This window comes from Cervus elaphus, chromosome 25 (assembly GCF_910594005.1).
Source record: "Cervus elaphus chromosome 25, mCerEla1.1, whole genome shotgun sequence".
In the NCBI taxonomy this organism is placed as follows: domain Eukaryota; kingdom Metazoa; phylum Chordata; class Mammalia; order Artiodactyla; family Cervidae; genus Cervus; species Cervus elaphus.
The window spans coordinates 8,619,204-8,642,372 of NC_057839.1; the positions used below are offsets into that span (position 1 = coordinate 8,619,204).

General features: G+C 46.0%; 1 protein-coding gene across 15 annotated transcripts in view; it reads left to right on the forward strand.

Moving 5' to 3' along the window:
- The window catches only part of LOC122683788, a 267,413-nt gene that overhangs the window by 49,302 nt on the left and 194,942 nt on the right, over nt 1-23,169 (forward strand). For 14 of the 15 annotated variants that reach the window (XR_006337821.1, XR_006337825.1, XR_006337815.1 and 11 more), the window contains one exon: nt 6,571-6,759. Coding sequence is in view for 3 of the 15 variants with exons in the window: in XM_043887629.1 (XP_043743564.1) it covers nt 6,571-6,759 (189 nt within the window). In the remaining 12 variants the exon portion in view is untranslated. Of the gene's footprint in view, nt 1-6,570; nt 6,760-17,891; nt 18,859-23,169 lie in introns of those variants that run through there. The other variant, XR_006337822.1, reaches the window with a different exon arrangement.

Genomic DNA, 23,169 nt, shown 5'->3' on the forward strand with positions numbered 1-23,169 from the left:
TTCATTCACAACTTCCAGTTTAGGCTGCTTTGGGGAATTTATTCCAGACAGTTTGGGATCTGTTCTCCAGGACCTTGTCCTAGACACGGAGGAGATGGGGCTTCTTTTGAAAAGTGAATTTAAGGTAGAAGTCAGGATGTAGCTAGTCCATTAGAGGAGCCAGAAGACAGAGGAGAGGTGGAGGGGAGAGGGGTGGGGAGCGGGACTGGGGAGGGGCAGCCTCGGAAAGCAAGGAATGTTCCCTTAAGGGGAAGGGGTACCGCCTAAGAGGAAGGCACATGTCAGGGTGGGGGAGGAGAGGAGAGAGGGACCCCCAGCTGCTACATGAGGAAGGTCACGAGCAAATGGTTAAAATATCACTCACTTCTATTATATCATGAAAAAATGGCAGTGACCAGAGCTGCCTGGATTAGGAAAGAAGGCTGTAATTCCATCTTGGGGCTTCTGGTGAATTGAGCTTGTGGTTCTGTGGTTTATGATGTCACCAGAACCCCTGGCTGGAATTACAGCCTTTTAATTTACAACTTGGTAAGAGGGGAGGCCGAGGGTCCATCATCCCTGTTTGAAATATGGTGGGGACCCCAGGGTCAAGGTCCACCAGGGAATCCAGACTGACCCCTTCGCCCTTGGTGGGCAGGTGGTCTCGGTTAAGCCCCTTTTCCTGTTCTGTCCTCCGTTTTTCATCCATCTCCCCATCCCTCCCGCCTTGTTTCTGTGAGTTGCACAGCTTGATTTTTCCCATGATTTATTTTCTAAAAAACCCATGTTAGCTAGATTCCTCTGGCCTTCATGCTCATTAAGTTCACAGTTCAAACCTTTCTATCTCAAAACCCTCCCAAGAAAGACTCAAATGTGATATATTTGACTATTAAATACCCCTGCAGTGAGTTGGGGAGCTCATTTCTGTCTTTTCTTCTGCCCCCAGCCTCCCACTTCAGCATACATGCCCAGGTCTGAAAGTGATGGAGCGCGTGGTCCTGCTGGTCCAGTGGTGATGCTTTAAGAGTGACTGTTCATAGCCTCCTCAAACATGGTGCCATCTGGTACCCCAGTGTCTTTGGTTAACCTAGTTCCTCAGCCTCCATTTACTATTCTTCAACATTTAACAAAGGTTTTCTGAATATTTATTATGTGCCAAGAAGCCCTGGCCTCAGATCTGGGGATATAATGGAAAGCAAGATAGATATGGCTGCTATCCTCTGGAAGGCTCCTCCTGCCTGCTTGACATTATAATTTTGAAGTTGCAGAGATCTCAAAGTTATAACATCCCAGCCCTTATTTCCAAATCCATCCCTCCTTAAGGATTCCGTTTCAGTGTCCACCACTATCAAGCCAGAGATCTAGGAGTGTCTGATTTTTCTTTTTCCCTCATCCCCAATATCCAAGCTATTGGCTAGTCCTGTCCATGGTACCTCTAGGATAGAACTCTTCTGGATCACTTTTCTCCATTTCACTGACATCATTTTACTCCATCAGCTCTTAATGATTGCAATAGCATCCCAATGGCATCTCCCGCTTCTTTATTATTCTAATTCAAGAGTTCTCAAAGTGGGGTCCCCAGACCAGCAGTAGCATCAGCTCCTCAGAACTTGTTAGCATTTCATATTCTTGGACCTCCCTCAGACATACTGAATCAGAGTCTCTGGGAGTGGGGACCAGCAATCTTGAGTTTTACAAGCACCCCAGGTGATTTTGAGGCAAGCTTATGTTTCAGAACATCTTCAATCCATCCTCTGACCAGAACTCTGGTCCTCTGACTAGGACTTTTTTTTTTTTTAATGCATTCTCTTCTTTTTAAAAATTTATTTTATTCAAGTATAGTTGATTTACAATGGTGTGTGAATTTCTGCTGTACAGAGAAGTTATTCGATTATATATATATACATATATACACATTCTTTTTCATCCTCTTTTCCATTACGGTTTATCACAGGATACTGAATATAGTTTCCTGAGCTGTACAGTAGAATCTTGCTTTTTTATACCTTCTTTATGTTGTAATGGTTTGCTGATTCCAAACTCCCAATTCACCCCTCCTGACCCCCCTGACTTGGCAACCACTAGTCTGTTCTCTATATTTGTGAGTCTGTTTCATAGATAAGTTAATTCGTATCGTATTTTAGATTCCATCTGTAAGTGATATCATATGGCATTTGTCTTTCTCTTCCTGATTTACTTCACTTAGCATGGTCATCTCTAGGTCCATCCATGTTGCTGCAAATGGCATAACTTCATTCTTTTTAATGCCTGAGTAATATTCCATTATATATACATATACATTTATTTACCACATCTTCTTTATCCGTTCATCTGTCAATGAACATTTACATTGTTTCGATGTCACAGTTCACTGTTGTGAGCAGTGTTGCTATGAAGAGAGGAGTGCATGTATCTTTGAATTACAGCTTTCTTCAGATATGTGCCCTGGAGTGGGGTTGCTGGATCACATGGTAGTTCTATTTTTAGTTTTTGAGGAGCCTCCATACTGTTCTCCATAATGGCTGTACCGGTTTACATTCCCACCAACAGTGCAGGTGCGTGCAGGCAAGCTAAGTCACTTCAGTCGTGTCCGACTCTTTGCGACCCCATGGACTGTAGCCCGCCAGGCTCCTCTGTCCATGGGGTTCTCCAGGTGAGAATACTGCAGTGGGTTGCCATTTCCTCCTCCAGGGGATCGTCCTGACCCAGGGGTGGAACCCATGTCTCTTGCGTCTCCTGCTTTGGCAGGTGGTTCTTTACCACTAGCAGTGTAGGAGGGTTCCCTTTTCTCCACATCCTCTCCAGCGTTTATTGTTTTTAGACTTCTTAATGATGGCCATTCTGACTGGTGCAGAGTGGTACCTCTTGTAGTTTTGATTTGCATTTCGCTATGCAGTCTCTTATTTACTCACATCTTACAGATGAGGGAGCTGAGGCCTGATCTTAGAAGGTAAATTGGATTGTCTAACTTTCAAGCTGAATACCCTTCAGGAACTTCCCACTGCACTTAGAACAAACCCTGCATCATCTGACTCTGGCCTCTCTCCCCAGCCTCCCATGAGCGATGCTTTTCCTTGGACTCACTTGTTTTCAGACATTGTCATCTTTAAGTTCCAGGAACACACAACTTCCTTTCCAGCCTCAAGGCCTTTGCACATGCTGTTCCCTCTGCCTGGAACACTCACTCTCACTTTACATGAATAGCAGCGTCACCTCACTGTTCTTGCTCAGCAAAAATGTCACCTCCTTAGAAAGACCTCCCCTGGCTATCTTAAAATAGATTTCCCCAGTATTATCATTTCAGTCCTTCATTTCATCTCTTCACAGCACAGTTGGTGGCAACTTTATTCATTCTTTTTTTTTTTTTGGTGTCCTCAAATAGGAAGGCAGGAGCTGTGTCTTTTCACCATCAAATTCCTAGTACCTAAGCAGTTAGTCCTGGAAATATAGCATGGAATGAATGAATGAACATAGTGTAGGTTATTTTAGTTTTCTGACAACATCTTTAAGATCTCAGCTCAAATATGACCTTCTCTGCGGGGCCTTCCCTTGTTGCCCTAAAAGTGAAAGTCACTCAGTCGTGTGTGACTCTTTGTGACCCCATGGACTGTACAGTCCCTGGAATCCTCCAGGCCAGAATACTGGAATGGGTAGCCATTCCCTTCTCCAGGGAATCATCCCAAGCCAAGGATCGAACCCACGTCTCCCGCATTGCAGGCGGATTCTTTACCAGCCGAGCCACCAGGGAAGCCTTGTTGCCCTCGGCAGGATGAAACCTTTGTCCGCTCAGCACCCTGGTGGCAACATCGTGACACCCGGCTCTTCCCGAGGCGGGGAGGGGAGGCAGCGGGCTGGAAGAGTGTGGCCTTGGCCGCACAAAGGCCTGGGCCCACAGAGCAGCCCGTGGCACGTCCGGGCTGCTGCAGTTTCCCCTGAGTTTCCTCACCTGTGAGGTGGGGAGTTTCTCGTGAGGATGAGATAATGTGTCTGGCATAGGGCAGGTCCCTCCGAAGTGGTAGCTGTTAGGTTTTAGAATGAGTTATTCACATAACTCTCTTGCTCAAGAGCCTGGAGGCCCTTGGAAAGCTGGCCTGTGTCTGGTTACCTGTTCTGGTTAGGGAGGAGAGATGGTGAGTCCCCCTGCACGCCCTCCACATGCGTGTCCAGGGCATGGTTTTGCTGACTAGTTGGCCAGAGGACAGTGAGAAGGTGGTCTCTGTGGGTGAGCCTGGCCTACAAGTTCCAGGGAACAGGAACAGAACTGGTCTGAAAAGCAAGCGGATATTTTTACTGATGCCCCCGTCCCATGAACGGCACAAACGGGTGAGCCAGGGACACAAGAAAAATCATGGGATCATAGCTCAAGCTGAGTATCCTGTTGCCCAGAGACGCCATCGAGTTGTTTTGCAGCACTGCTTGGAAAGGACTGGTTGGGTGTTTTTCAACCTGAATCCTCTTCCTTCCAGCGTTGGTCCTCTGTTGCATGGGTGACAGGGACTGCAGGACACACCAGATTCCTGGGAAGTGCATCGAAGGTCATTGCCTGACCCTCACTTGGTCATAAGTGAAGTCTACTCTTTTCTGAGACTCTTGGTGTCAGTAGATGCTGAGGCTGCCTGTCCAGTCCACCCTCTTCCATGGAGCTTCTCAAACCGCTCCACCCACTGCGGACCTTCCCCCAGGCCTATGAGCAGGAGACTCCCCTCTAAGCGAAGCAGTGTCCACCATCTCATACTGTGTTCTGTCTCAGGGACTCGGGGTCCTGGCTTCCTCTGGAGGCGCAGGACGTTGCCACCGGTCAGCTTCCTGAGCACTTCTGGGAACAGCCCACACCAGGGGAGCTTCTACTCCAAGGCCTTCCTTAGTATATATCAGTATTTCCCGCACTTGAGGCACTTGGGTCTCACCTTCACGATTTTTGCTGTGGTATGTTTGCAACTACAGTTGTCCTTTGGTGTCTGAGGGAGGTGGGGGCCAGGACCCCCACAGATACCAAAATCCAAGAATGCTCAAGTCTTTTATTTTGATAAAATGGCATACTACACTTGGCCCTCTGTATCCATGGGGTCTACCTCTGTGTATTCATCCAGTCTATCCCCGGCTGGTTGACTTCTTAGATGCAGAACCCGTGGATGCTGAGGGTCGACTATACTTACATTGTTGTCTCATATTTTTCTTTGAACCTACTCACTTTTTCATATCAATAGATTTATTTAAAAAGGAAAATTTATACCACTCTCTGCTTTATTTCAACTGCCGGTGTCAACTGCCATGAAATGATACAAATGATACAAAACAAAACAAAATCACTTTAGGTGTTTCCACTAGATCTACCCAAGATTTGAACTTGAGGCCTTCTTTCTCTTTGTTGAAAGACAGAAGAGCAAGTTTAGAGATGTGTTAAATTGTGACTTTTTCCTCGAAAATAACCAGGAAGTTTGAAAGAGAGTTGAGAACAAATGATTGATTTGAATGAATGGTCTTAAGGCTATGTCTGAGTACCACCTAAACCATAAAGGTATGATGACTAAAGCTACTTTATACAGTACTTCAACGTTTCTGAGAGACTGAATTTTAAATGTTCTCAGCACAGAAGAGAATTGTTAATTATGTGACGTGATCGAGTTGTTACCTAAAACTCTGGTGATAATCATATAAATGTATGAAATCAACACATCGTATACCTTTAACTTACCAGTCATAAGCAAGTTTATCTCAAAAGCTAACTAATACACAGTGAAGGCACAAAGTGTTTTACCGAGATTCACTTACCTATCTTTACAATAATCTTATGATGTTGGGTTCTGATTATCCCCTTTCACAGTTTAGGATGTCAAGGCATCAGGAGGTTAACTTGCCCACGTTCACGCAGCTGTTGAGCGGTGGAGGCCAAATTTGAACCTAGCCGCCTGGTTCGGAATGCCTTCATCTCAAAGGCTGCTTTCAGAAGGCTCTTGGAGATCCCCATTCATCTTAACACTTTGGGGATGCTGGCCATGTGAAGGGCTGCAGAGAGTGAGGCCCGACCGCCTCATCCCTGGGTGTGGTGGGTCTGCCACAGACAGAGCTAAGTAACCCATCGACCAAGCTGCTTCCTCTTAGGGCCTGGAGCTATAGTCATCATTGTGGCAGTGGCGTTTCTGTCTTTAGCTCTGTTCTCTTCCTTGAGTGCCTGTGGGGGACCGGGGACGTGGACACAGATAAGTCCCTTGCTTTCCAGGCACTCCCAGTGGTCCAGTGGGGGCATGAGGCTGGACTCTGAAAGACCTGCATGATGGAGTGCTACTCCGGAGTGGGGCACGACGGGGTGGGCTGGGCTGCAGGCACCTCACTCAGGTTGGGAGAGGTCGGTGGGGGTTAGAGAGCGCCTCCTGGAATGAGGAAGGAAAGAAGGGAGGTGCAGAGCCGGGGGGAAGCAGGAGAGAAGACACAGGGCGGAGCAGCTGGCTGTGGGCAGGGCAGCATGCTTCTCAGCTCCCTTGGAAAGCCCGGGCAAGTCTGGGTTCCCCAGACTTGCTTGCTTGGAAAGCCCTGGGCCGCCCTGCGGGGAAGAACCTGAGCTGACGCTCCTTTGTTTTTGCTCTTTCCAAGGGACACGGATTTGCAACGTGTGCTCAGCAGCCAGTGACAGCCTCCCATTCAAAGAGAGAAATGGACGCTTTGGTGGCCGGCCATTCTGCCAGAGAACCGAAGGTCGCTGCAGTTTGATTTTTACAGACTCTGTACCACTCTTGCACTCCGAGGTGCAAGCTTGGCCAGCACAGCGAGGTCATTTTCGGGGTGAGTTTGTTTATTTTAAACCCCGTACTGCCAGTTGGGTCAGATTTTTACGTGATGATTTTGTGTTCTGCATATAAGGAAGTACTACTGCTTGTTGACCTCTGTGAATATGCCCAAAACATCTTGCTCCAGAATAAACTCGTGCTTTGCTGATGAAATGAAACATACTGGGGCCACACTCAGAATAGAATGTCCTTGGCCTGGTGATCCCTTGTGAGCTGCTGACAAGAGCTGGAGAGCGGGCACTGCCATGCTCTGTACTTGGAGCTCCTGACTGAGGGCAAGAGCCTTCAGAACATGAAGCCGAAAGGCTGTGCTGAGGGACAGGCTGTGGGGGCATGCTCAGGCTCCCTGGACTATTTAAAGCGAGTACACACTCTTGTTCAGCATTTGAGAAGTGGCGGTGGAGGACCAGTTTGGCCCAGGAGGGGAGGAAAAACAGTCACAACTCAGACCTTCTACCCAGAGCAGTTTAGGTTGTATCTACGTGGAAAATGGAAGTTGTTTGAAAATCTGCTCAGGACACACAGGCGGGCTGACCGTCACTGGTGAACTGTGCGGCCCAAGTATCCTTTTCATGTGGAATGTGGCGATTAAGCTGTCAGGGGAGCTTTCAGGTCACTTTCAGATTTTAAGTCCAAGTAAAGGAGAGGTAGGGGCTTCCCAAGTGGTGCTAGTAGTAAAGAACCTGCCTGCCAGTGGAGGGGATGTAAGAGATGGGAGTTTGATCTCTGCTTTGGGAAGATCCCCTGGAGGAGGGCATGGCAACCCACTTCAGTATTCTTGCCTGGAGAAACTCATGGACAGAGGAGCCTAGCAGGCTATAGTGCATGGCGTTGCCAAGAGTTGGACATAACTTGCTGAGATTATTTTGCTCAGTGTATTGAGCCATGTTCTTCAGCTGCAAGTAATAGAAACTCTCTGGAAATTTGTTGGCAGGATGTTGGGGGCAGTCATGTTGTAGGAACCGTGATGGTGGAAGGATACAAGTGCCACTTGGAGATGCAGAACAATAGGGTTTATTCAGCACCAGTGCGGGTGCAGCGGAGTTGCCTCCAGAGGCTGAGTGCCCACGCTTTGTTCTGGGTATCTTTTATACACCACAAACTTCCAAGTCTTTAGGGTTTTCCCACTCAAACAGCTCAGATTCTTCCCCTCCCCAGGCAGCCCAAGTTCCCACCAAGCAATCAAGATCACAGAAGCGAAAGTGGGGAATGATGAGCCGCAGCTGTTAAAGCAAGATAACAGAAGCGGAAAGCAAAAGGTTGTTACTCTGATTGGGGTCTTTGATCTTACTCCCATCTCAGAGGATTGGAAGAAAAGCTGAATTTCTGCAAAGGAGGGGACCCAGGACAACTCTGGGGACCTGGGTGCTTGCTTAGTCACTCAGTTGTGTCCGACTCTGCAACCTCATGGACTGCAGCCTGCAAGGCTGCTCTGTCCATGGGGATTCCTCAGGCAAGAATACTGGAGTGGGTTGCCATGCCCTCCTCCAGGGGATCTTCCCAACCCAGGCATCGAACCTAGGTCTCCCATATAGCAGGCAGATTCTTTACCATCTGAGCCACCAGGGAAGCCTGGGGACCTGGGTAACATCACTTAAATGCTGTCTCTGGAGCCTTACTGACATGTCCATCAAAGCCTAACCTTTTTTTGGCCTTGTATCACCCTATTCTGGGCTTCTGCAATGGCTCGTAATGGCTCGTTGGGTAAAGAATCCACCTACAATGCAGGAGACACAGGAAATGCAGGTTTGATCCCTGGGTCAGGAAGATGCCCTGGAGAAGGAAATGGCAACCTACTCCAGTATTCTTGCCTGGAGAATTCCATAGACAGAGGAGCCTGGCAGACTACAGTTCATGCAGTTGCAAAGAGTCAGACATGAAAGAGGGCATGAGGGCATGCCCTATTTTAGCTTTGAAATTTCTGGGTGCCCTGGGGTCTGACTGACTGTATCTTGGGTGCAGTGCCCACTCATTGTGCGATGGAGCACAGGGCCTGGACTAACAGGCCCATCGAGGCATGCAGTGTTGGGTGGGGGTAGGGAGAAAAGGGGAAGAACAGCTCTCCAAAAGAAAGATGTGTTATCCGAAAAGGGGGGCATAAATGCTACATGGCCTAATGTAACAGATTTCTCTTACTCGGAAATAGTAAATAAAAAGGTGACACTTGGGACTGTCACATTGCCTGTTTGTTGAGGTCATAATGAGCATGAGTATGACTTTTGGCCTTCCTAGCCCCATCCTATGGAACATTTGCTTAACTATTCCAGTTGGCTGGTGTAGGGACAAGCGTTTCCATGTGTGGTCCATGACTTGACTGTAGTGCAAAATCCTGGCTATTTCAGTCATTTGTCCTATCTGCTGTTTGGGTAGAGTGGAATGAACAAGATTAAGTGAAGCCGTAAGGACTGGAATGATGATACTGGGGTTTGTCTTTTCAGTTTGGGAGTCATAAATATAACCATCTTTTTTTTTTGGTCAGGGTTCTTTGCACATGTTTCTTGGACCAGCGGAGCAAAGGAACAGGAGAAATACGAGGGACATTGACAGTGAACCTTAAAAATGTCTTGGTTAATTCTTTTTTTTTGGGGGGGTTAATTCTTAACTTAGTTAACTCCTTTGCCCTCTTGGGTTAGGTAGGCAAGTTATATTGTTAAATTTCCACGAAGTAGTATTCTTACTATGCACTGACAGTGGAGAAACAACTCTAAGCAGTATTTTCCAAAGCATATTTTCATTTCAGTTCAGTCGCTCAGTCATGTCTGACTCTTTGCAACCCCGTGAACTGCAGCACACAGTCTTCCCTGTGCATCACCAACTCCTGGAGCTTGCTCAAACTCCTGTCCATCGAGTTGGTGATGCCATCCAACCATCTCATCCTCTGTCGTCGTCTTCTCCTCCCGCCTTCAATCTTGCCCAGCATCAGGGTCTTTTCCAATGAGTCAGTTCTTCGCATCAGGTGGCCAATGTATTGGAGTTTCCGCTTCAACATCAGTCCTTCCAATGAACACCCAGGACTGATCTCCTTTAGGGTGGACTGGTTGGATCTCCTTGCAGTCCAAGGGACTCTCAAGAGTCTTCTCCAACACCACAGTTCAGAAGCATCAATTCTTCGGCACTCAGCTTTCTTTATAGTCCAACTCTCACATCCATACATGACTACTGGAAAGACCATAGCTTTGACTAGACGGACCTTTGTTGGCCAAGTAATGTCTCTGCTTTACATGCTGTCTGGGTTGGTTATAACTTTTCTTTCAAGGAGCAAGCATCTTTTAATTTCATGGCTGCAATCACCATCTGCAGTGATTTTGGAGCCCCCCAAAATAAAGTCTGTCACTGTTTCCATTGTTTCCCCATCTATTTGCCATGAAGTGATGGGACTGGATGCCATGATCTTAGTTTTATGAATATTGAGTGTTAAGCCAACTTTTTCACTCTCCTCTTTCACTTTCATCAAGAGGCTCTTTACTTCTTCTTCGCTTCCTGCCATAAGGGTGGTGTCATCTGCATATCTGAGGTTATTGATATTTCTCCTGGCAGTCTTGATTCCAGCTTGTGCTTCATCCAGCCCAGCGTTTCTCATGACGTACTCTGCATATACTTTAAATAAGCAGGGTAACAGTATACAGCTTTGATGTATTCCTTTCCCAATTTGGAACCAGTCTGCTGTTCCATGTTGGGTTCTAACTGTTGCTTCTTGATCTGCATACAGATTTCTCAGGAGGCAGGTCAAGTGGTCTGTTATTCCCATCTTTTTGAGAATTTTCCAAGTTTGTTGTGATCCATACAGTCAAAGGCTTTGGCTTAGTCAGTAAAGCAGAAATAGATGTTTTTCTGGAACTCTCTTGCTTTTTTGATGATCCAACAGATGTTGGCAATTTGATCTCTAGTTCCTCTGGCTTTTCTAAATCCAACTTGAACATCTGGAAGTTCCCGGTTCACGTATTGCTGAAGCCTGAGTTGGAGAATTTTGAACATTACTTTACTAGTGTGTGAGATGTGTGCCATTGTGTGGTAGTTTGAACATTCTTTGGCATTGCCCTTCTTTGGGATTGGAGTGAAAACTGAATTTTTCCAGTCCTGTGGCCACTGCTGAGTTTTCCAAATTTGCTGGCATATTGAGTGCAGCACTTTCCCAGCATCGTCTTTTAGGATTTGAAATAGCTCAGCTGGAATTCCATCACCTTCACTAGCTTTGTTCATAGTTCCTAAGGCCCACTTGACTTTCCATTCCAGCAACTCCGTTGCTCTGGAACATATGAGGCTCAGGGTAAGTGATCACACCATCATGGTTATCTGGGTCATGAAGATCTTTTTTGTATAGCTCTTCTGTGTATTCTTGCCACCTCTTCTTAATATCTTCTGCTTCTGTTAGGTCCATACCATTTCTGTCCTTTATTATGCCCATCTTTGCATGAAATGTTCCATTGGTACCTCCAATTTTCTTGAAGAGATCTCTAGTCTTTCCCATTCTGTTGTTTTATTTTTTTGCATTGATCACTGAGGAGGGCTTTCTCATCTCTCCTTGTTACTCTTTGGAACTCTGCATTCAAATGGGTGTGTCTTTCCTTTTCTCCTTTGCCTTTAGCCTCTCTTCTTTTTTCAGCTATTTGTAGACAACCATTTTCAGACAACCATTTTGCCTCTTTGCATTTCTTTTTCTTGGGGGTGGTCTTGATCACTGCCTCCTGTACAAAGTCATAGTTCTTCAGGCACTCTGTCTGTCAGATCTAATCCCTTGAATCTCTTTGTCATTTCCACTGTATGATCATAAGGGATTTGACTTAGGTCATACCTGAATGGTCTAGTGGTTTTCCCTACTTTCTTCAATTTAAGTCTGAATTTGGCAATAAGGAGTTCATGATCTGAGCCACAGTCAGCTCCAGCTCAGCTGACTGATGTGAGCCACAGTCAGAAAGAATATTTTATGGGATCTAAACACTGAGATCCTTTAAAAAAAGGGGGAGGGGGGTTCAAATATGCTTGTAATGTAATGCAAATTACATTGTTGGATATTCATGGAACATATTAGCATATAAAAGGAGGTGATAAGTCCTGCAGTAAATAGCCCATTTAGTTTTATCTAATTTGGCATTTCTTCAACATTTTTGACCACAGAATATTTAAAAATAATACCTGTTACTGAATACCTGTTACACCTCTGGTTTGGAGGAGTGTTCACTGCTCTTTCACCTCTGTTGCTCTGGAACATATGAGGTCACTGGTCATGTCTTCATCTTCTTGGCACTTACAGATTTCTACACAGTGACTTCAGAAGTCGTGTTTCCTACATTTGATAGTTGTAAACCTGAAGCCTTAGCATACTTCCATGTTGCTCCAGATGTGTGGCGCTAGGGTTTATTTACCCTGCCACCAAGTGCTTGTCAGGTGCCAATGCACAGAGTGAAGCACGTTTGGGAGTAGAGAATGAATAAGGGGATGAATCCTTCTTTAAAGAGCCACTGGGCTCACAGGGGACGAGGACAAGCAAGCAGATCACTAAGAAAGGTAGAATAAGTAACAACAAACAGATGCTCAGTGCCAGCCCCAGGATGGGCTTGGCATTCTAATGTGCATGCTAAGGACACATGCATTAAGTATGTTGTACGTAAAGCCCAGTCACTCTGCTCTAGAAGCATTCTTTCCTCTTGAATAGGTGAGGGAACAGAGGTTCCTGGAGGGCTGTCTCTTGCTTAATCTTGCACTATTGGTGAGTGATGGAGGGAAGGGTTCAAACTAGTTCTGTTTGATTCTGAAGTCTTTCCAGACACTCCATGCTGTTGCCATTTCCTGACCAGATTTCTCAAACTCCAAAGCTGGAGGTTTTCTGAGACTGTTGTATGTGCTAGTGGGCCCAAACATTTAAATGAGAACTGTCTCGGAAAACTTGAGCCATGATCCTTGTCAACAGTGAGAATTGAGAACAAGGCAACTTTAGCCTTTAAAAAAAAAAAAAGTTATTTCTTAGAACTGGTCATAACCCAGCAATCCCACTCCTGGGCATACACACCGAGGAAACCAGATCTGAAAGAGACACGTGTACCCCAGTGTTCATCGCAGCACTGTTTATAATAGCCAGGACATGGAGGCAACCTAGATGTCCATCAGCAGACGAATGGATAAGGAAGCTATGGTACATATACACCATGGAATGTTACTCAGCCATTAAAAAGAACTCATTTGAATCAGTTCTAATGAGATGGATGAAACTGGAGCCCATTATACAGAGTGAAGTAAGTCAGAAAGATAAAGACCAATACAGTATACTGATGCATATATATGGAATTTAAAAAGATGGTAACGATAACCCTATATGCAAAACAGAAAAAGAGACACAGATGTACAGAACAGACTTTTGGACTCTGTGGGAGAAGGCGAGGGTGGGATGTTTCGAGAGAACAGCATCAAAACATGTATATTATCTATGGTGAAACAGATCACCAGCCTAGGTTGGATGCATGAGACAAGTGCTCGGGGCTGGTGCACTGGGAAGACCCAGAGGAATCAGGTGGAGAGGGAGGTGGGAGGGGGGGATCGGGATGGGGAACACATGTAAATCCATGGCTGATTCATGTCAATGTATGGCAAAAACCACTACAGTATTGTAAAGTAATTAGCCTCCAACTAATAAAAATAAATGGAAAAAAAAATAAAAATAAATTTTAACAAAAAGATTTTAAAAAGTTATTTCTAATTGCATAAGCAATTCATAAATGAAAGTGAAAAGTCACTCAGTTGTGTCTGACTCTTTGTGACCCCATGGACTATACAGTTCATGAAATTCTCCAGGCCAGAAAACTGGAGTGGGTAGCCTTTCCCTTCTCCACGGGATCTTCCTGACCCAGGAATTGAACTGGGGTCTCCTGCATTGCAGGTGGATTCTTTAGCAGCTGAGCCACAGGCAAGCCCAAGAATATTGGAGTAGGTAGGCTATCCCTTCTCCAGCGGATCATTCTGATTCAGGATTCGAACTGGAGTCTCCTGCACTGGAGGCAGATTCTTTACCAACTGAGCTATCAGGGAAGCCCAATTCATAAACAAATTCTCTTAAAAAGTAAAGATATTGCAGATGAGCTATTCTTTATTTTATTGATTGACTTATTTGGCTGTGCCCTGTCTTCATTGTGGCGGCCTGTGGGATCTCGTTCTCTGGCTAGCGATTGAACCTGGGCCCTCTGCTTTGGGAGTGCAGAGTCTTAGCCCCTGGGCCTACCAGGGAAGTCCCCAGGTGAGCTGTTCTACAAGAGCTACCCTGGTCTCCTAGTCTCTTCCCCAAAGGTAAACTACGTAATCAATTTGGTAGGTATTTCTCCAGACCTTTCTTTATGAATTACTTATGTACAAATGGATATAATTTGGGAACTTATCACACTGAGTGAGTTATCTTGCAAATTTTCTTTTTTCACTCAGCAGTATATTTGGAGCTCTATGCTAGTACATATAGCTACATAATTTTTTTCCAAACTTTTTAGTCTGAAACAACAACTTCTTTTTAAACACAAAAGTTACAAGAATAATAGTTCAAAGAATCTTCAGATAACCTTTCTCCACATTTAATATTTGTTATATATGTGTGTATATACATGTATGTATATACACACATTATATATATAATGTAATCTTTGTTGTTCAGTAGCTATGTTGAGTCCAACTCTTTGCAACCACATGGACTGCAGCACACCAGGCTTCCCTATCCTTCAGTGTCTCCTGGAGTTTGCTCAAACTCATGTCCATTGAAATGTAACCTTATTATACAGATAAAATGTAATTTTCTTTTTGAATCATCTGAAAGTAGTGTACATCATGTCCCCGCTCTCGTAAATTCTTCACTGTATAAAAGTAAAGATATTCTCTTAAATAGGCATAGCAGTTATCAGCTCCTCTAAATATGGTATTGACTTGCTAATTTGATCTAGTCTACCATCTGTATTCCATTTTTGTCAATTAATTGATTAATGTCCTTTGTAGGATTTTCCCCTCCAATCTAGGATCAAATATTGCCTTTAGTTGTCATGACTTTTTTGTTCTATTAATATGGACCATTTTTTTACAGTCTTTCTTTGTACTTTATGATGGTGACACTTCTAAAAAATATTTATTTATTTGGCTGCATCAGGTCATAGTTTCATCATGTGGGATCTAGTTCTCTAGCTCGGGATCGAACCCAGGGCCCCTGCATTGGAAGCATGGAGTCTTAACTGCTGGACCACCAGGGAAGTCCAAATATGGACACTTTTGAAGAATACAGTCACTTTTTATAAAATGAACTGTTTCTTATTTTGGGTTTTCTATTGTTTTCTCATGATTAGGTTGATGATTAGGTTCAAGTTAGGCATTTTCAGCCAGAAAATATAGGGGACAGGGGACCACATATGCACAATCACAGTACTCATTTGCCCCTTGTTGGTGATGCTAATTTTGATCACCTGGACAAGATGTGGTCTGCGTTGTCCACTGTAAAGCTATTATGCTTTTTCCCTCGCAACTAATATGTGGTCTTTTGAAGGCACTTAAGATCATGCACATAGCCTGCTCCTTGTCAACATTTCCTCCCAGATTTAGCATCCTTTGATGATTCTTATCTGAGCCAATCTCTGTTGAGATGGTTGCAAAATGATGATTTGCTAGCTGTAACGATCCTTCCCCATATACCAGGGGACTTCTCATTCTCTGGTAAGCTAGGACACTCCCTTCTCCCTTGTTGTTTATTTATCTGTTTATTATTGACTCACAGGTTTGGCCAGTAGAAGCCCTTTCCTGTGTCTTTGTGACACACACCTTTTTTTGGAATATTTCATTACTTTGTGGCATTACAAAATGTTCCAGGCTCATCTTGTACCTACCCTGTCCATCCCTGGAATCATTTCTCCGAGGACCTCTGGCTTCTTTTAGTAGGGATGGTGTCATAGCGCAAGATCTGCTCTCTGGCATGTTGGCCGCTTCTTGGCCCCCTTGCCTCTCTCTAGTGGAGTCTTTTCAACTGCTGCCTGCTGGCTTGTAGGATGGCTGTGCCATGGTCTATTGCTTGCTCTGGTAATGCATGTTCAGATTGCTTCCAGTGTGGCCCTATTTACCTCAGAAAGCATTCTTTTGCATGCTTTTTGCTGGTGTATGGAAGTAGTCTCTCTCCAAAGGTGGGTGATGGGAAGTGAAAGTGCTTGTTCATAAGGTGTGCATGTTTAAAATGTTACTAGATATTTCCAATTGATTCTCCATAGAGGCTCCACCGACTTAGAGCCCAACCAACAGGATACGAGAATCTTTCTTTTTCCACACTGTTTCAGATGCTTGGTATTATCATTTTGTTTCTACATAATCTGAGGAGTGTGACATTACTGTCTTAATGTTCATTTTCCTGATGGTGAAGAGGAACATCTTTTCATGTGTTTATCGGCTGATGGGTCATCTGTGTTTGCCCTGGAGGAAGCAGAGGGCTATAATGGTTGTGCCAGACCTCACTGGATGGGAAGACGTTTAGTAGGCAGGCAAGACAGGGAGGCTGTTTCAGACATAGGAAACAGCAGGGCAAACCACAGAGCAGTGCGGGCCAAATGGTCGTAGACTTTGGATACCCCACTTTCCTGGGGGTGGGGCCCGCTATTTAATCCCAGCGCTGCCTCTTTCACAGTCATCTCCATGACAAGCTTTGCAAAGAGCCTCCAGAGATTGGCAGGTGACTCCCTGGCCTTCTATTTTAAGACCATGTTAGAATTCACACACACCTTCCTTGTCTGAGTGAAATTTAATTGGGGCTGAGGTAGCCAGTGTTTTTCTTAAGGCAGTAAAACTAGCTTGTGCTCACCAAAAACTGGATCAGTAGAAGGTGCAGCCAGCAAAGGAAAGAATATAGGGAAATGACCTGCACTGGGATACAGACTGATGGATCAAAGGTATTAAGCAAACAAACCTCTGTCTGGAAACAACAGATAGAAACCCAGTGCAACGTGGGATATAGTGATCAGGACCAAAAGAGAGGCCAGCTTTTCATTGTGGCTCAGTGGTCAGAGACTTGGAGGAAAAGCAAAGTAGTGTTTAAGAAATAATGATGTCTGGGCTTCCCTGGTGGCTCAGTGGTGAGGAATCCACCGCCAGTGCAGGAGACTCGGGTCTGATCCCTGGTCCGGGAGGGTCCCGCATGCCGTGCAGCAGCCTGCCAACTACTGAGCCTGTGCCCCAGAGCTCGGGAACCGCAACTACTGGAGCCTGCGCGCCCTGGAGCCCATGCTCCACAACAGGAGAAACTACCGCAGCGAGAAATCACACACGACACTGAAGAGTAACCCCCACTGCCGCAACGAAAGACTGTGCAGCAATGAAGACCCAGCACAGACAAAAACAAATAAATAGAAAGAAATAGCAATGTCTTACGGCAGGAATCATTTTGTGTTGTATACATACATCAAACCAATATGTTGTATACCTTAAGCTAACGCCATGTTAGATGTCAGCTGTATCTTAGTGAGACTGGACCCAAAGAAATTTTGAAAAAAGAAAGAACAAGGAAGATGGTTAAAGAGCTTGGATGACATTCTGCCAAGAGATGGGTGCAGGGTCATTTAATAAGGTATAGGAGAGGCCTTCTTTCATAGTAAAAGGGGATTTTGTGGGAGGAAAGAGAAAGAAGTGGCTTCATCTGGAACATGAGGGGTTCAGGTCAAAGGTTTGGAACTGATGGGGACGATCATAATTGTTGATGTGATTTCTTAGGAAAGTTTCTGAAATGCCCTCTTTGTCTTCGACTTAAAGGCACAGATTTTTCTTCTGCTGTAATCATCTGACATGACCTGTGAAATCCCCCCAGGCCCAGATTCTCTGTCAAGTCAGGGTCTCGGCGGATGACTACAGGTGCAGCCGCTGTTGGCAGGTGCTGGCTTAAGGCTCACATACCCACATGCTTCCTCTGTTCCAGGAAGGCCAAACCAGCAGGACCCAGACTTCTTGGGGTGCATGGCTTTGGGGGCTGCAGATGTACTTGGGAAAATAGAAAACTGGTTTTTTTTTTTTTTTTCTAATGAGTATCTCAACTGATTTCTAACAGTATCATGAGTTAGGTATTATTGTCCTTATTTTCTCTCTCTCTCTCTCTTTTTTTTTTTTTTTTACCATGCTGCGTGGCTTGTGAGATCTTAGTTCTCCAGTTAAGAATTGAACTCAGGCACTCTGCAGTGAATGCATGGAGTCCTAACCACAGGACTGCCAGGGAAATCCTTAGCATAACAAATTTTATGGTCACAGAGAAGTGAAGGTAGGTCAAATACAATGAACACTCCTGTACTTACCACCTAGGTTCAACACTTTTGTCTCTTTTCCTTTGTCTCAATATATGCTTCTCTATGTGTATGTAATATCTATACATATATTTATATGTTTTTTCCTTTAGACTGAATCTTTTTAAAGCAAGTAGCAAACGTTATTGCACTTCACCTAGTCAGGAAACAGAAACCAACCTGCTATTTGAGTGGAGAGAATTTACTATAATGACTTAACTATGCTGTGTGTGCTTAGTCGCATCAGTTGTGTCCGACTCTTTGCGACCCTATGGACTGTAGGCTCCTCTGTCCATGGGATCCTCCAGGCAAGAGTACTGGAGTGGGTTGCCATTTCCTCCTCCAGGGGATCTTCCCCACCCAGGGGTTGAACCCAGGTCTCTTATGTCTCCTGCATTGGCAGGCAGGTTCTTTACCGCTTGTGGCCACCTGGGAAGCCCGTACTAAATATGTTATTAACTGGGTAACCAGAAAAATAACATGAGGACTCCTGGAGATTATGGAGGAGGCAGTTTCAGGAAGCAGCTACTGTCCTTTGGGCTGGTGGCCTAAGGGACAAAGATTAGGGTTGTTAAACCAGATTTCTACAAGAGGGCTCCCTGTTGCTGAGAGTCTCCTGTCTGAAGTCAAGGGTCTGCTGGTGCTGGTCCCTTGAGTTATGGCCCTGGGAGCCAGACCTCTGAGTGGGGGCTGGTTCAAAGGTGCTGGTGTCTCTGTGGGGCTGGACTTCATGGCTGCTGTAGGAAGGCAGTCCTGTATGGAGATGAAGAAGCAGTGCTGAGGGGCAGTACTGGAATGGGAAGCAGATGGGAAGCAGCAAGTCCCTTCCTCCTCCAGCCTTTCATGCTCTCTCTCTAGCATCCCCTTTTGGCAGATCCTTTCATGTGGTTTGCAGTGTCCGAAACCCAGCGTCACAAGGCCAAGAGGGTGAGTTTGGGGCCAAGAGACAATATTTTTAACGACTGGCACAAAGCTTAAATATTCTATCATTCATCTCCTAAGTTAAGAAGTCTCTCCTGCATGTATACAATATCATTGTCATGCCTAAGAAATATCATTATTATCATTAATATGCAATCATTTAATAGTAATAATATAATTTAATATCCAATGCATGTTATTCCCCTAAATGTGTTTTATGGCTGGGATTTTAATTCTCTAGGGATTAGAATCCAATCAGTGTTCCTGCATTGCATTTGCTTGATATATCTCTTTAGTTTCATTCTAGAACATTTACTGCATCCCTTCTTTTTAAATAACCATGACAAAAAAAAAAAAAAATAACCACGACAAGATAGGCCAATTGAGTCGTAGGAATTCTGAATGTCTGAGTGTTTCTTCATGGTGTTGCTTTACCTGTTCCTTTCTCCCCAGTAGTTCCTGTGTTCTACAACTGAAGTGTAAAGACTTGATTAGATTCATTCATTTTTGTCAAGAATACGGCATCAGGGGTGATGTGCATTTCAGGGCAATGTGAATTTTAGCATATGAATTCTTGTCTCATTTTAAGACATTTATTAATTTCAGACATACTTTTGTACCCTTGGGAACCAAAGCTGCACAATTCTCATGAAAGGGGGAAGGGCAACCATTTTCACTGTAACGGTTGCTGCCTGTTGATTCTGGTAGAACTTGCCCGTGTCCTCCTCGTGCACCAAGCCCTCCTCAGTCACCCTCCTGTGTCATCTGGAGACGTCCTGTACTGTGTCCGGGAACGTCTACTCACTGAGACTCAAGCATCCCGTTTTGCAATCTTCTGGGTCCCTCACGAGCCCTGCAGGGTAGAGTGCAGGGCACCAGCGCTTCCCGGACACACCAGGCTTGGCTCCCTGCCGCCTCTGAATGCTCTGTTGCAGAGCCAGTTTGCCGAGAATTGACTCTGAAAAAGGAGTCTTCTCTTCTCTTCTGTCTGCAGTTGTCCTCTTTGTGAGTTCTTCCAGGGGCTGCCTTGTAAACCTTGTCATGCGTCATGCCCTCACCCTCGACGATCATGTCTTTCTTGCCTGACGCTCTGGTCTGTCTCAGCATTCCTGATGCTCTCCCGGCTTTGTTCAGCACCTGAGGTCCTGACCATCCTGGTCTTCCTTTGGCATCACTGAGCAGAGTCACCTACTTTGGATCCTCTTTCTGGGTTTTATTTTCATGCAACCTATTTCATTTTCCCATGTGCATGAGTGAAGGGTCAGGCATTCTTGTTCAGAGCCAAGTTAAAAGATAAGAGTTCTAGGCTTAGTTCCTGAAGTTGGATGCCTACAGGGCTCCAGGTAGAGTGAAGTTTTGAGGAAGATCAGATGTAAGGAAACCAGCAGCTCAGGTTCAAGAAGAAGTGACCCCTGGTTTCTGCAGGTTTCTGCATGGTTGGGGTTCTGGTGAACTGGAGAGCTCTTGAAAAAAATAACCACATATTCTTTGTAGCTTATCTCCTATCAGGAGGTAAAAATCTATTTCCCTGATCCTTGAATCTGGTTGATCTTGCGTCTTGCTTTAAGCAACTGGACGTTAATACAAGGCATGTAGGCAGATGCTGGAAAAATGCTTGCCTATTGAGGCTTGTCCTCTTTTGCTGATGGAGAAGCACTGAGCTAACCTACTTGACAGGCCATGTGGAGGACAGTCTAACACCTGTCAGTCTCTGGTTGCAGCCGTGGATGCAAGTCTAGGAGAGACCAACTGAAGAAACACTAGCTGGGCCTAGGCCAAACTGCTGACATCCAGAATGGTAGCTAATAAACAATTGTTTTAAGCCACTAAGCTTTGGGGTGGTTTCTTATGGAGCAAAGGCTAACTGGTACATGTACCCTTTGATGCGGGCAGCTCCTACAGGGCTCCAGGTAGAGTGAAGATATGAGGAAGAGCAGCTCCAGCCTAGAGCTGCCAGGCTAGAGTATGGTACCAGTATTTTGGGCTTCCCTGGTGGCTCAGATGGTAAAGAGTCTGCCTGTAATGCAGGAGACCTGGGTTTGATCCCTGGGCTGGCAAGATCCCCTGGACAAGGGAATGGTTACCCACTCCAGTATTCTTGCCTGGAGAATTCCGTGGACAGAGGAGCCTGGTGGGCTACAAAGAGTTGGACACGACTGAACGAGTAATATTTTTTTTAAACATCACCATACCTTCCAGTTTTTTTTTTTTCAGAGAAGAGAAAAATTCAAGGTAATTTTTATGTGAAATAGTCCAACTTTTAAATGATAGCACTAATTTAAAAATGTTCTAGAGGGGAGGGAGATGCAAGAAGGAGGAGATTATGTATACATATAGTTGATTCATTTCATTGTATAGCAGAAACGAATACAACATTGTAAAACGATTATACCCCAAATTATACTCCAATAAAAATGTTCTAGAGACTCTCCCAAACATCTGGGGTCTGGACTTGGTGCCCTGGGGCCATCCTCCTTCTTGCTAGTGGCTCCATTGCTTGCCTCATCTCTCTCCCTGATCTAGGGGAAGTGGACTCAGGAAGGGGGCACCCTGGAACCAAAGACTTCCTCTTGGCCTGCCATGGAGCACTGAGTCTGTTAGGGATATTTATGGAAGGATGAGGGTACCTCTAAAAAAAAATCCCGAGGAGATTTCTTCTCCTTCTTCGAGACTCTGAACAAAATGCCACCCCCTCTGAACTTCCCACCGTGCAGTTCACTCCTGGACTGGGGATAGTCATAAATGCAGCAGTCCTTTTTATTTTTTTCCTCTCATTGTCTCCCCCACTAGACCAGGGGAGCTTCTGTGGGGGCCAGGTCTGGGGGACTTACCTACCTTTCCGTCCCAGGCCAGTGATTCATGTTAGAGGAACAGGTGACCCTGGCGAATGCCTGGAATGTTCTTCTGTGCCTCTCCTCCGTGTGGGACAGGCTGCCTCATCCTAGCCCCAATCACCTTTCCTCGAAACTCTGTATCAGAGTGAGTCACGGAGCACAAATGTTCATCCAGCTAAGGCATTCTAAGTGGAATTTTCTTATATTTTGGTCAGTGTACAGGAATTCAACAGACAAACTAAAAGCTGCCCCCTGCACCAAACACAGATTCCTCCCCATAAGCTGCAAAGCTGGGGTGTTAGGCTGACTCCTCCAGGAGAGCGCTTTGCCTCCTCGGAGCCTCAGAACTGCTGGGGCCACGGGGCATCCTGTCGGGGCCCTGAGGGCCGGGGGTGGGTTTACCTCCAGTCGGGCCTGCGGGGTTTATGGGGCCTGTGCTCTCCAGGCTGGGCCAAACATCTGGCTGATGAGGGAAGAATAAGGCCGCCCAGTGTCTGGGAGTCCCCTAACTCCTGGTATTCCCGCTGAGAGTGTGAGTTTATGGACACACGTTCCATTTTTATTCACATTTGACTGCTCACAATCTGAGCCTTGGCGTGGATGGGGTAGGCCAGAAAGCTCTGAGTGCAGGCCGTCAGAGGCCCTGGGGGAGCGCGGGGAGCAGCCCCTGTGCCCCGTGGGCCTCCGCTCCTTTCCAGGCAGGCTCGCTGAACCCAGCCGCTGGAGGCCGCAGGGTCCGGGCGGCGGCCGCGGGAGGCGCGTGGCTGGCTGTCTCCACTAGGGGGTGGGGCAGTTGGGAGTCCTGCGCCGAGGCTGCCAACTGGAAACTCACCGGCCAAGGAAATCAGGAGGCGCAGAGAGGTTGAGCCCCAGGCTCCCGATGCAGGCCGGCCTTCTGATGGGCCACCTGTCGGAGGCATGTCTGGGTTCCCGGGGAAGGGTGAACCATTGGGTCTGGTGCAGTGTGGCCCAGGTGGGCCAGTGAGGGCAGCCCCTCTGGGCTGCAACCCTTGCGGTTCTGAGCTGCAGACCCTTCCCCAGGTTCTTCCCCATCAGTGACGGCTCTCTCCTTAGTCACAGACCAGTCATCAAAGGTGACTGGGCCCTGGTGGAGGACATGGGGGTGGGCCTCCTCATTTTCGCACGGCTTCAGGCTTTCCCAGGGCAAGGGGAGTCAGGGCCCCTGGAAGCCTGCTGCAGCTTGGAATATTGCCTCAATTTCCTGCTTGAAAGTGAAGTGAAGGGGAGGGGAAAATGGAATAGAAAGGGGAGTTTTAGAATGAAAGAAGGGAGCTGAAGAAAGAGGGAGCAGGGACATCAAATAAATAGTCCATCAGTTAATTTCATGCTCCCTTGTACCCGAGCTCCTTCACACTGAAAGTGTGA